This window comes from Caretta caretta, chromosome 11, assembly GCF_965140235.1.
Source record: "Caretta caretta isolate rCarCar2 chromosome 11, rCarCar1.hap1, whole genome shotgun sequence".
In the NCBI taxonomy this organism is placed as follows: Eukaryota; Metazoa; Chordata; order Testudines; family Cheloniidae; genus Caretta; species Caretta caretta.
Window position 1 is genome coordinate 5,347,243 of NC_134216.1, and position 13,030 is coordinate 5,360,272.

The following is a 13,030-nucleotide window of genomic DNA, read 5'->3' on the forward strand; positions in this document are numbered from 1 at the left end:
CCTGGTGCTGGCTTAGGGTGGGTGTAGAATGGTGGGCATGGCTAGTTCTGACACAGGGGGAGGGGGGTAGGGTGGTGGTGGGTGTGCCCGGTGCTGACTTGGGGGAGTTTAGGGAGGTGGGTGTGCCCGGTGCTGACTCGGGGTGGGGGGGAGTTTAGGGAGGTGGGCGTGCCCGGTGCTGACTCGGGGTGGGGGCACGCAGTACGGAGATGGTGGGTGTGCCCGGTGCTGCATTGGAGGGGAGAGGGTGCGTGCCCGGTGCTGACTTGGGAGGGGAGTAGGGGGTGGTGGGTGTGTCCACTGCTGCATTGGAGGGAGGGTGAAGGGGGTGGTGGGCATGCCCGGTGCTGACTTGAGGTGTGTGGGGCGGTGGACGTACCTGGTTCTGACTTGTGCTGTTTGCAGTAGGAGCCATGAGAGTCTTGTATCTCTGCATTATGCCAGAATTCTTGCCCTGGTCATGGGCTCCTTGGTGCTGGCAATGGGAGATAGGGGGATTCACCCAGACAGCGGGCCAAAGGGCAGAGCAGGCTGCTGGTCTGGATGCTGGAGTTAAAATCTTGATCAGACCCCAGTGTAGGAGTCTAGATTCCCTGGGCTGGTATGTGTGGCCCACGGCTCGTCGGCACCGGTTTTAGCTGCCATCCTGGCTGCTGTCTCCAGACTGTGGCTCCATGGCTGTGAAAGCCTGTCCTTGCTGCTCAGAGCCATCTCCCTGCTGAGCCCAATCCAGCCTTGCTCCTACGCTGGCCACTGCTCAGCGGCACTCTGCCAGGCAGGGATCCGCTGGGCGTGCCCGCCCTGCCCCCAGTGCTTTGCATCTGTAGAGGGTTCCCCCGTGACCGAGGATTCCTCATCAGCTGATTTAAGTTTTTGCTCTGGCAGGGCAGAGCCCTGTGTCTTCGATCCTCCCTGTGCACAGGGGGTTCAAAGCTGGAGTGGGGTGTCCAACCGGCTTAGCACCATTGCCGTCCATGGAGCTAGGCTGAGGTACCCCCACTGGGGTCTGATCTTTCCTCTCGGCAGTCCATTAGGGGAGTGGCACCACCAGAAAAGGTGGGTAAGTGAGAGGAGAACTAGACCCCTTGTCCTCAGCAGAGAATTACCCCAGGCTGCCGCTAAAGGGGTTCAGCGAGACCAGTGTGGTGCGGGGGATCTCCCTTGCCTGGTCTCTCCAACTGGCCAGGGAAGCAACGAATGCCTTGCGCTGCATGGAGCTGGGTGGGTGCTGACTTGTCCCGTCTCTGTTGTGAAGGCGGAAGAAGAGCTGGTGAAAGCTCAGAAGGTGTTTGAGGAGATGAACCTCGATCTGCAGGAGGAGCTGCCTTCACTATGGAATAGGTGAGTGCCTGAGGGCAGCCACCAGAGGCCATTCGCCCCTTAGGGAGGTCGTTACTGTGATTAGCTCCCCATCGGTGTGAAGGAGGGCCTGGGTTGAGGGTAACCCTCTGCCCTGGATTTCTGGGTGTGACCCAGCTAATGGGGCCTCTTCTAGCATTCACAGAAGCCACCCCCATCCTGTTTCCAAGACCCTGCCGTCCCCAGATCTTCCAGGAACACAGTAGCCACCCAGTGTGTGTTGTTTTTAGGGGCTGTCCATAAATTACATAACACATTAGGGCATGGCGGGGGGTCATTAATTTTGCATGTTTGTTTCAGTGGGGCAAAGTGGTACAATGGGTAGTAGGGGTCTTGAAAATCTGCCTAGGGAGAGCTTCAATATGCTGGCGACATAGTGGGGAAGGGGATTTAGGGCTCTTCTACACTGCAAAGAAAAATCCACAGCAGTTAGTTTCAGACTCCGGGTTAATTGACTCGAGTGTGCGGGGCTTGGGCTACGGGGCTAAAACCAGCAGAGTGGACATTCCCACTCAGGCTGGCGCCTGAGCTGCGAGACCGTCACCCTTCGCTGGATTTCTCAGCCTGGGCTGCAGCCCAGCCAGGAGCATCTACGCTGCTATTTTCAGTCCCGTAGCCCGAGGCAACTGATCCCAGCTCAGCGCTGCAGGATTTTCTTTGCAGTGTGCCCTTAGGCACTGAGCCCCCAGGTGTGGCTCTGGCTGGCAAGTCCTTTCCCTGGCGTCTGAGTCCCAGACTCTCCAACCCTGCTGCACAGCAGGGACCCAGCTGGCCGCCCCATGGTGCTCGGCTCCAAAGGGCAGGCTGGACACAGGGAAACAGGCAGGCAGTGAAGGGAGAACAGTGGATTGTACGTTTGCTGTACAGGGATTGCAGCCACGGAGACGAGGGGAGCTTGGAGAAATCCTGGTGGAGGCCAGGGGATGAATGAGGAAGGAGAGCTGATGTTTGGGGAGGGGAGTGTCAGGGTCGAGTGCAGGCAAAGTCCTCTCAGAAGTGTCCCAATTTCTGATTTTTAAAATGGAGTCCTCTGGGGCAAGGCTGGTGTGGGCAGAGGGAGGACAGGAGGAGGGGAGAGCAGGCATCAGCGGGATGAAAGCAAAATCCTGATGGGCCTTATAGTCTGTCTCTAGTGTTCTGGCTGTGTAGCTTATTCCTAAGGCTTCCCCAGCTGTGATAGGTGAGCACAGCTATCTCCTCTGCACCATCCCACTCTACTTCCTCTCTCCGCTGGTCACTAGCGGAGATGAAACATTTCCGTCAACATCTCTCCCCTGAGAAGGATAGATCTGCTGCACCGACCCACCCTGTATGAGGGGTGACAATGCCATTTGAGCCACGCACCCACACTGAACACCTGATTGTGGGGGCGTTGGGTCATTCTTTGCCACCTGCTAACCTCACTGCCCAGCAGTCCAGGCTGTGTATGCGTGCGTGCCCCTCCACCTGGGTGGTGACAAGCTGCTCCAGTTAATTGTCCTCTGTTACGAATTGCTGGGAGAGCATCATCTGGCTGAGCTCCTGTTTGTCAGGGCTCAGCCCCCCTCTACAGCTCTAGCTGTCTCTGCCCTGTCAGCAGAGAGACGCGCCCCACGTGTAAGTGACGGTGGGTCGCGCCCCTTCTTCAGAGCAGAAAACCCAGCCGGCAGGGCAGCACTTCTCTTGGGTTGACTCAAGTCACTAGATTTGGGAGTCACCCAGTGAATGTGTCTGGGACCAGGCCCCTAAAGCCTGCCCTAATTCTGGGGCTTCCCTGCTCAACCCTCTTGTTTTCCCCCAGAGGTTACTGTGGCATCTTTTTCCAGAAGGGAGGATGGGGGGGTGTTGGTCCATAGCCAGTGCCACTCTGGAGGATGGCGTGGGGTGGGTCTGCCACAAAAAGTCTTCTCCCTTTCTGCTAGAACCAACCATCTCCTACAGGCCCCACTGGCCTGGTTTATTCCGTAACTAGTGTCTCCCACATGACAGCAAAGCAAAACAGTCGCTCCAGCCCACAGGGCTGTCTGGGGACTTCCTGACCTACACTGCTGTTAGGACGGTGAGAAAGAGCAGCTTAACTGTGAAATGCATTGTGTGTGTGGGGGGGGGAAGGGGTTAGCAAAGGAAATCAAGTCCACCGATCTTGGAAGAGCCACATGTATCCACTAACTCTTGCTCTGTTTTCATTTGGCAGTCGTGTTGGTTTCTATGTCAACACATTCCAGAGTATAGCAGGCCTAGAAGAGAACTTCCATAAAGAAATGAGCAAGGTAAGGTTGCTGGCCCTTTTATTCATTTGCTGTGCTATTATCATTAACAGACACTTGTGCAGTGCAGCAAATGCACCCAGGGCTGTACAAGAAGCCAGTGCTTGTCCTGATGGCTTTACAGTTGTAACATCCCTATTTAAATAGCCATCCGGTTGCTGCAGGGAATCTTACAGGTTTCAGCTGGGAGTATTGTTGATTGGGGCATATTCCCCCTAAAATCAGTGGATCCCACCTGGAGTCAAAGAAGCAATGAATGAAGCCAGTCTGATTCAGCACCTTCAAACTTTTGGGTAAAGAGTTTCACTTACTAAAATGAATAAACTGGTAGCAAAGGTGCCATCTGTAGTAAACCTTCAATGCCCTAAGGAGTATCTCAAGGAGCAGATGGCTTAGTTGCTCCATGCTTGTTCTGTAGCTGCCCTAGCCAGGCCCTCAAGAGGTCTGAGGGGTAGTCAGTGGCAAGGCCAACACAATTACTTTCATCCAGAATTTTTGTTTTCATTTAACTTAAACAGATTTGAAATAACTCCCGGAGTCCTCCAGGCTTGTGCGTTGCCCACATGATTTATACATTCCCTATACATCCTGCTAATCTTTTATGAGGAGACGGGGAACCCAAGTGAAAACAGATACTTTTGTTCTCTATCTGTAGTCCGGGCAACAATACAGCAGCTAAGCAACATTATGGTTGTTAAATTCCCAGAGGTAACTACTCACAGTAAGGAAATGGCTGGCATGATTTAAACTTTAGCATCAAGTTCTGCTGATACTTCACAGGGACACTTACAAAATATGCCAGTGTTCTACAGTAATGCTACAAACCACTAACCCCACTCTGCCCCAAGCTCTGCTCCGGCCCCGGCCATGGCCCCACTTCCTGGCCCCATGCCCGGCCATGGCACCCACCATGGCACGGCCGCAGCTCCACTCCCTGCCTCCCTCCAGCCTTGGCCTCCGGCCAGGGCTTCATTCCTGGTACCAGCCCCACCCCTAGCTGCACCCCCAGTCTTGGCTCCCTTACCCCTGTCTGCATCCCTGCCCCTGGAGCCATGTCCCCACTCCCAGCCTTGGCTCCTGAGGGGTGAGGGGGGGGCAGACCGCAGTAAAGGGAGGAGGACCACTAGTTTAGAGAGAATCTTCCTCCTGTGTCATGTTTTACAGGTCTCTTCCCCAGTTTTTTGCTGTTTGGGGACACATGCAGGAAACCAGGACCTTTTGTTCCTTAAGTCATCTGCTGCTTATTAGAGCTGTAGGATCAAATTAATTGCTGGCATGGAGGGTGCAATACCATTGACACTGATGGAGTGGGATCTTAGTGCAAATGGTGACTTTGGCCTGTAATTTTGTTTGTGACCCAGCCATTTAATAGTAGTAACCTCTGGTGTCGACACAGATGAGGTTCGAGGCTTATGCAGAGGTCCCTGGTAATATCGGGGAGGTTGGAGAAAGGCAGGAAATAGAGAAGACCTGAGCAGGGTAGTTGGTAAATCAGACACACAAGCTCCTTAGGGGGTGCTGGTGGCACTTCATGGTTTGGAACTTTAAAGAATGCGTGGATTACTTTAGTGCTTCCGGATTATGTTTCTGTTAAAAGGGGGTGGCCAAGGAGGGGCCGGAACGAAGGTGGGCCCAGTTTCACCAGCAGTGTGCCGCCTTCTGGGGCATCATGGTCCTGATGCAGGTCTCTGCCTTGGCTAGCCAGCCTGTTCCCCACCTGCTTCTTAGGGTTCTCTTCTTTTTACAGTTGAACCAAAACCTCAACGATGTCCTGATGAACTTAGACAAGCAGTACTCGAGCAACGCCTTCCCCATTAAAGCACAGCCAAGGTGAGTCACCATTGGAGCGATGCGCTTTCCCCTGCAGACGTCGAAGGAGCAGGTGGGAGGCCTCTGTGGAAATGTCTCTTACGGGGCGAGTGAATTGATTTTTATCTGCATTCTGTCGATTTCAGTTCTCCTTCCTCATCCTATGTGGCGGTCACCTAGTGGCTCTCAATAGATCACTCCACGCCCAAGATGCAGAACTGACCCACCCAGCGCTTCTCATTGCGGGTCAGGCTGCACAGAGGGACAGTTCCACTTCCAGATCATGGGCTTCACCCTCAGACACACATCTAAGACCAAAACTCCTCTGAGTCACGGAAACAAGAGTAACATGTCCCATCTCCCCTATCCACTGCCCCTCTCCATCCCACCTCTGGTCACCAAACCCAAATCTCTAGGTGGCAAACTCTTGTGTGCAGTTACCCATTTTGTGCATGCAAATGGCAGTTTTGCCCGGGCAAATCTCATGGGTACCGTTCGAGCCTCACAGGAGTTTGGCCTTTGCGTTTAGGGAACATCAGACCTCTAATATGCCCCAGGAGTCTCTGCAAAGTGCTAGCATCCACAGGATCCTTTTTTTGTCTGAGCAGAATCTGGTCCTTGTTGATTAACTGCAAATCTGTTGGTTAACTGAAAAATCTCAAGCCTTTCCAGTTAAGGTGGTGGGAAGGTCAGGCTGTGGCTGAGGCTGTATCTGGCTCCCATCCAAATGCGTGAGTGATGAAGCAATGTGGGCCTCTGGCTTCCAGCTGCTGCTCATCCCACATGCTGGGTGAGCAGTAATGCAACATAAATGCCAAATCCGCATATGGGGGAGTTAGCATGATATCAGTGGTAACTTCAGCCTATGCGCCTTGCTCCAGGACAGCTGTTGAAAGGTTAGAGCAGCTGTGGGGACCCCTGTGGACTCCTATTCCTTCCCCTCCCAATTTAACCCTTTGTTGCAAACACAAAACCCAGTACCAGTGGGTTTGTACAATTCGTCAACTTTAAAGGTGAAGGTGTTATCCTAAGTAGGAGGCCAAATTTTACCTGTGTTGATACAAACTTCCATGAAACTTAAGACCAGTAGAAATGTTTTTGATGGAGATGGTGGTTTCCATCTCCCCATCTAGCAGACATCCCCCTGAAGACTTCGCAACCCAGACTGCAACATTGTGCATGGGGACCTGAAAGAGAAACACTCTTCTATCCTCTACCAAAAGATGTTATGAACCCAATGGGGCACTCCTGTGTTAGAACATTTCCTACCCCGTGGTAGATGGGTCCTGTGCTATGTAGCAGACCTTCTTTTCTACCCCCTCCCTTCCAGAAGAGTGTCTGTCCATTGTTCCACAGCAGGCACAACGAGATCTGTGATGTAGCCAGCACAGAAGTTTGGGGTCTGCTCTTGGCCATAGAGTCCAGTGACCTTGCAAAACCCTAGCCCATCCCCATACCTTGAGGATGGGTTTCTGGTGTGCTGGATCTTTCTCAGCTGGGAGCAGGTGAGATCCTTACAGTTCTAAAGACACCAGGGATGAAATCCTGGCCACCTTCAAGTCCCATGGGAGTTTTGCTATTGACTTCAATGCAGCTGCTGTTCCACCTCAGCAGTACAGGGTTCTTCTTCCCTGGTCCCTTTCCTAATGCAGCCAGCTCCATCCTGCCAGTCCACTGGGATGGGTTCATACGGGGAAGATCTCCTCTCATGAGCAATGGGGCTCTGATTCCCTCCAGATGGCATCCAGTCCTGGTTAATCAAAATGATTGGGACACTCTCCTGAAGTCTGCTCAGATGGAAGGCACAAACCACAAGAGAGGGATGAGGAGGCAGCTGATGCTTTAACTTTGGCCCAGTGGAATGCAGTAACGACAACTCAACATACGTTTTGTTTATTTTTATGAATACTTGTGACTCCTGGCCAGCAGCGAGGCCTCCCCAACAAAAGTTTCCAAGAAAATAAAATTTTCCATCGGTACAATTCTGGCCCAGGCAAGCCTCCAGCTTCATCTGTAGGATGTGAGGCAGCCCAGCTCCCTCTGCTGTAGCCCAGAGCACCGTGGCTGGCTGGAAGAGCTCATGCCCTTAGGAGGGAAAATAAACATGGAAAACCCTGAATGTGTAGAAACTCATGGGCTTGGCTCCATCTTTTCCCTCCATGCCCAGTTGCCCCACTGAACCACTCCACACATGCTCTGAGCCAGAGCGATGGAGATCTTTGCAAACAGAAAAGCATTCTCCTTCTCTCTCCTGATGCATTGCTTTTGGGCTCTACCGAGGGTCCAGACCCATCCTGTAACAGAGCTGTTCCACACAGGTACCCAGGGACGGGGTTGGATGGCGTCAAACTTTTGTCGGGACAATAAATTTTTGCAGATGGCAGGAAACCCAATTGGGAATTTCCATCTCTCCAAGTAGCTCCTCAGCATCTTGCTGGGGAATCTTGTCCGGTGGGGTTGGGGAAATGCCCCTTTCCTTTCTCATTGCAGATCATGGCCTGCAATAAGAGCAGATGATCCCCCTCATTTTTATACACAGGGACGGGGGCTGGAGATGGAGAGAGTGAAAGGAAATGGATCTAGATGGGTGGAGAGATGGGACAGGTCCCCTGTTATGTCAGCATGCTGTCTTTATGAGGAATTCTGCTTGGTGTGACTCCTGTGTGCTTTGAGTGTGTAAATGGAAGGGAGCAGTGTAAGCTGGTGTTAGTGCAGGTGGGGAGAATGGGGAACTGGGAGTCAGGATCCCTGGCTTCTAACCCCAGGTCTTCTGCTGGCTCACTGTGGGACTGTAACTTCCCAACCTCCATTTGCCCACCTGTGAAATGAGACTATTTATGGATCCCTGCCTGTCTGGCTTTCTACACATCTGCCTCTTTCTGCAGATCTGCCCCACGGTCCCCAGGGGAAATTCACATCTCTTAACGCTGCCAGTGCTCATGCAAGTCCCTGTCATGCACAGGAAGTCCTGTCCTGTGCTCTGCCACCTAGCACATAGATCAAACCCAGATGCTAGGAGAAGAAAGGGCTTGAATACAATCATCCTGTGGTACCAGGTTCATTGGTGCATGGCACCTTAACGTTTGCTCCCCCATGGCTGTGCTATCTGGTAATGGAAATCATTGTGTGCCATCCCCACCAGAAAGAAAACTAAACTGTTCTCCAGGCTGAAGAAGAAGATGAGCAGGTATCGGTATGGAGAGCAGCATTATGAGACGTGTCTGAGTGGAATAGAAGGCCATGTTCTAACAGCCTGGGGGGTGTTAACTTGGGGACTGGAACGGAGTTCCTTGCATGACTCAGTGTGTTTCTGGCCCCGTGGAATCATTGGAGATTTCTGCATGTCTGACTAATCCTAATAATTTCTTATTCCTGGTTTGAATCCCTGCTCCCTTTCTGGTTGTTGGTCTTCGTTGGAGGGTGCTAGGAGATATTGGCGGCCTGTGACACACAGGAGGTCCGTTCTGGCCTGAAACTCAGACTCCATAGCTGTTCGAGCCGTCAGGCTTTGTCTGGGTTCAGAGCTGCTCTGGTTTAACTAAAAGTGTGATTTGTTTTAAAAGCTGATTTAAACTGGCGCGACTTTGACGGTTAAAAAGGTCTCCTTTCCCCGAGATGGAGCTTTCCTTTTGAATGTGTTCTGATTTATTGCCCGCGTAAGGGGAAATAAGTTGCTACGACCCTTCTCCTGGCTGAACCTGGATTCCCCATGCTTTGCCCCTTGTGACACCAGTAACATGGATCAGTGCAATGTGGCTATAAAATGCTACCACATTGCACAGGTGCGAATCACAGCACCAGGTAGAAGCAGCGGGGAGTCAAGCCTCTTGCCTTTTAAAAAGCACATGGTTGTAACTTCTGTTTCAATACACAGAGTAGTCTGACCACCTAGTGGTTGTAGCTGATGGCTACATGCATGTTGTAACTAAAGTGGAAACACGTAGGAAATTGGGTGCCTATGTAAAGGGAGACTTAAGAGCGGGACTGAATGCACAAGGCGGAGAAAAGAATAGTTGCATAATTGTGTAGAAGCATTTCCTAGCTTGGGGGTTCCTTAGACTCTGTGCTGACACTTTCTACCAAGACTAGTCAGAAAAAATAATTTTAATCCCAGCTGGCTCCTAGAATGCAGTGCCGTGGAATAGTTAAAACAACCACACTGGGGTTGGAAAAGGTTTCAGGAGCAGACAGAATTAGCACTTGGCATTTTCCTTCCTGGAGCAGCAAAAAGCTTCAACTGGCAGTAAATGGCCGTGACTTACCAAGGGCTTTGGTCCGGGGCCTGCTAAACCTAAGGCAGGTGGCGTGGAAGGAAATGGGATGGGCCTAAAGGAGAAAGGGGCAGCTAGATGTGTGGAGCCTTTCACCTATGGGGCACCAGTTCACATCCCTGGTAGGGTCTGAAATTAACTGCCCCCTGAAGACTGCGAATGAGTTGGTGGGTTGCATCAGTTCCTGACGGGCCAGGTGCCCGTACCACGGTTGGTGGAAGTGTCATCAGAGATGCCAGTGAGTGAACGGGACTGGAATCTGAAGACCCTCCAGGCACACGGGTGTGGAAGCTGGCACACAGCTGGCTGGGTGGTGTCTATTCTGTAGCTAGGGCATTAGCTAGGCCCTTTGAGATGTGTCCGTTTCAGACAAATGATCCACTTCAAGAGTCACGGAGGGGCCCTGAGATATGGCATCTTTACTCCAATCCATATCAGGGTCTTGTTCTCCGCACCCCAAGGGGAGGAGTCTGGGGCTCAGATTCATCGTTTGCTTAATTTTATACTAAGACTGAGACTCTCAGGGCCAAACTCCCATAATGTTATCCTAGGACTGAGTATGTCCCTAAGGCCAGGGCTTAATTTGTGCCAAAGCTTTCTAAGGCTGAGCCCTGGCACCTCCGGGCCTGGCAGTTGAGAGCCTTGGCACTGCTGGGCTGATTAAGCATTGCCTAAAGCTCATACAAATGAGAGCAGAGGGGAGAAGGAGGGCGGTGCTACCCCTGAGCCCCATCTGCACACAGAGCTGTTCTCTTCCTTTAAGTTTTTCCTTCCTTTTTGGAAAATCCAGGACCAGATGCCAATGGCGCGAGGCCACCTGGCCCATAATTTAGAATTTCATGGAAGCTGAGCAGGATTGAAGCGGCCCCATATGGCTGCCTGACTGGGGGTTTATTGTTCCCCTGGGTACTCCTCCTGCTGGCGGGATTCTCCCTGGCTTTGCTGTCCACATCTGGTGGACTGGAGGAAGCCCTGGGTGTTTGGGCCCCCTAGAACAAGGAGCTTCTATACATATCCCAGAGTGGAACCTGGATAGATGTTTTCCTTCTAGCAATAAAGCTTTTTATAATCAAACCAAAGAATGCATCATTTCCCCCCAGTGGTAGGGAATAGGGGTGTGCAATCAATCCCCAACTCTTCTCGCAGCTGAATTATATGCTCCCCCAAACATCTCTTGGAACACTCCTCTGTAATTACCATATTTCTGGCACAGACAGTCCCAGGCAGAGCCCTGCAGCGGGACTGGGGTCCTGCAGGACCCGCTGCCATAACAGCGGGAGTGGGTAAAATGTGCTTTGTTGTGAGCAGGATTGGCTGGGTAATCAAAACCAGAGTGTGGCAATTTGAAGGAAAACGCTAAATCACAAAATGGTTTAAGTGAGATTTATTTTATTCTTTTAGTGGTAAATGTTGTTCCTGAATTCCATTTATAAATGTGTTAACCAACCTTTTTTTTTTTTTTTGTGGCCTGGGGGAATCTGTCTCTTGCAGGATTTATGGGATCTAAGGTTTTTGGGGGAGTGGGATAAAAATGCAAGAAACAATGCATCGGCGGGCGGGAACAGGTATTACAGAGCAGGACGGGAGCAGGATTAAACAGTCCCATGCAAGGCTCTGGTCCCAGGCAAGCCCATCCCATCCTTTCCTTCCTACGTGTGCTACTCCGAAATCACCAGAAGGGGGCACTGTTGGAGGGAGTCGGCTTGGAAGCAAGAGGCTGGGGACCAGGCTCGAAACCTGGGTCTCATCTGGCTATGCCCTGCACTCTCACTGAGTCGCTGAGTCAGCCTGAGCAATGCAGCTTTAACCGAGTCGCTCTGAAGCTGGTGGGGAGCTTGGGAGCCTAGTGAGGCCAGCCCCTTCCTCTGTGCCCTAGAAATGAGAAATCACAGGATGGGAGGAGGTGGTGTACTTGATACTGACAGGTGACTAACTAGCTTGCTACACACTGCTTATATTGAGGTTGCTGTGACTCTGATTTACAGCAGAAGTTCTCAGCCTCTTCCCTCCTAGCACCTCCCCACTTAGTCACTCCTCAGCTGTGTCCCACAATCCTTCGCACCGGCCACACTGCAGTAGTTTAAGGGACATCTGAGGAGGACCCAGTAGGCAAATCCATTCAAGTTGAAGAGCAGGAGGGTTGGATGCATGCTTGTGACCCATTCCTGGTTTCCTCCCAACAAGCACCCGCTTCTTCTCCAGGTCCATATCACGCACAGGGTGAGAGCTGTCGACATAGAAAGCTGTTGGGTTTTTTGCATCTTGTTGTCATGCTGCTGATGTGAACGTCATTAGAAACCTCTAATCTGCATGAGAGCGTGGAGTGACTACTTCTTGGGTGGCGTCTCTGTGAGGTTGGGGAACGAGGTGGGATCGGGGGCTCAAAGGCTGATGCTTGCTTTGAATGGAGAGAAATATTTAAATGCCTCTTGGTTCTTGCTCCACCCTGTCGCAAGACTTTGTATGTAAGCATGAGACCGTAGTGCATCCTCCGAGGGTGTGAGCATCTACATGCCACTGTTGGCCAATGACTACCACCAGAACATGGGTACCGTAGTGCATTTCTGTTTCAAGTGGACATACAGGGAGTGCATTGTTGCCTGATGGGATGGGGACTGAGGTTCTGAGTCCCATCTGGTTTTAGAGTGGGTCTAATCCAGGTTTTAGAGTGTACTGTGTTATGGACCAGGTGGCTGTCCTCAGTGTGTTTCCTGCCACAGTGGAGGGACCATGCCTTGTCCCTACAAGACATGTCTGCTGGCTTTAGTTATGTAACAGAAGAGCTGCCTCTTAAACACCGTTGCATTTTCTCTTTTTCATTATAGGTGGGGCTGGTAGTACTGTCCCTTACTAAGGTTGCCCGACACTTCCCATTATAAGACCCTGTTTTCAGTTGCTTATAACATTGCCATACTTTAACTGTTTGGGTTGAAATTTTCCACGCCAAATGTCTGCCTCAAGCTGAATTGATTTTGATAATTTCAGCCGAAAAGGGTTCAGCTGTTTCTGAGAAAGAGGCTAGGAGGAAATGTTTGGCCTATGCAGGGGGAGTAGATTGGGACAAGGCGCCTGAGAGGAAGGGAAAGCTGGAATTGGAAGATGGTGGGGTGGGGGAGGGAAACTGGGAGTCAGAGGGGAGACTGGGACTGAGAGCCAGGGTGGAGATGGTGGGGGTGGGGAACTGGGAGCCAGTGGGTGGGGGCCGAGACTGAGATTGGACAAGGAGCCTGGGGGAGACTGAGCCTGGAGCCAATGGGGATAGGGACTAGAGGTTGAGGCGGGGGAAGTGACAGGTAGGATGAGAAGTCAGGAAGGGGAAACTGACTGGATGGGCAAGGAGCCTGG

The 13,030-nt window shown here is 51.8% G+C and overlaps 1 protein-coding gene across 13 annotated transcripts in view; it reads left to right on the forward strand.

Moving 5' to 3' along the window:
• The window catches only part of BIN1 (bridging integrator 1), a 154,528-nt gene that overhangs the window by 98,552 nt on the left and 42,946 nt on the right, over positions 1-13,030 (forward strand). For all 13 annotated transcript variants that reach the window (XM_048869185.2, XM_048869186.2, XM_048869182.2 and 10 more), the window contains 3 exons: positions 1,256-1,341; positions 3,533-3,608; positions 5,353-5,435. In XM_048869185.2, the coding sequence (XP_048725142.1) occupies positions 1,256-1,341; positions 3,533-3,608; positions 5,353-5,435 (245 nt within the window). The remainder of the gene's footprint in view (positions 1-1,255; positions 1,342-3,532; positions 3,609-5,352; positions 5,436-13,030) is intronic.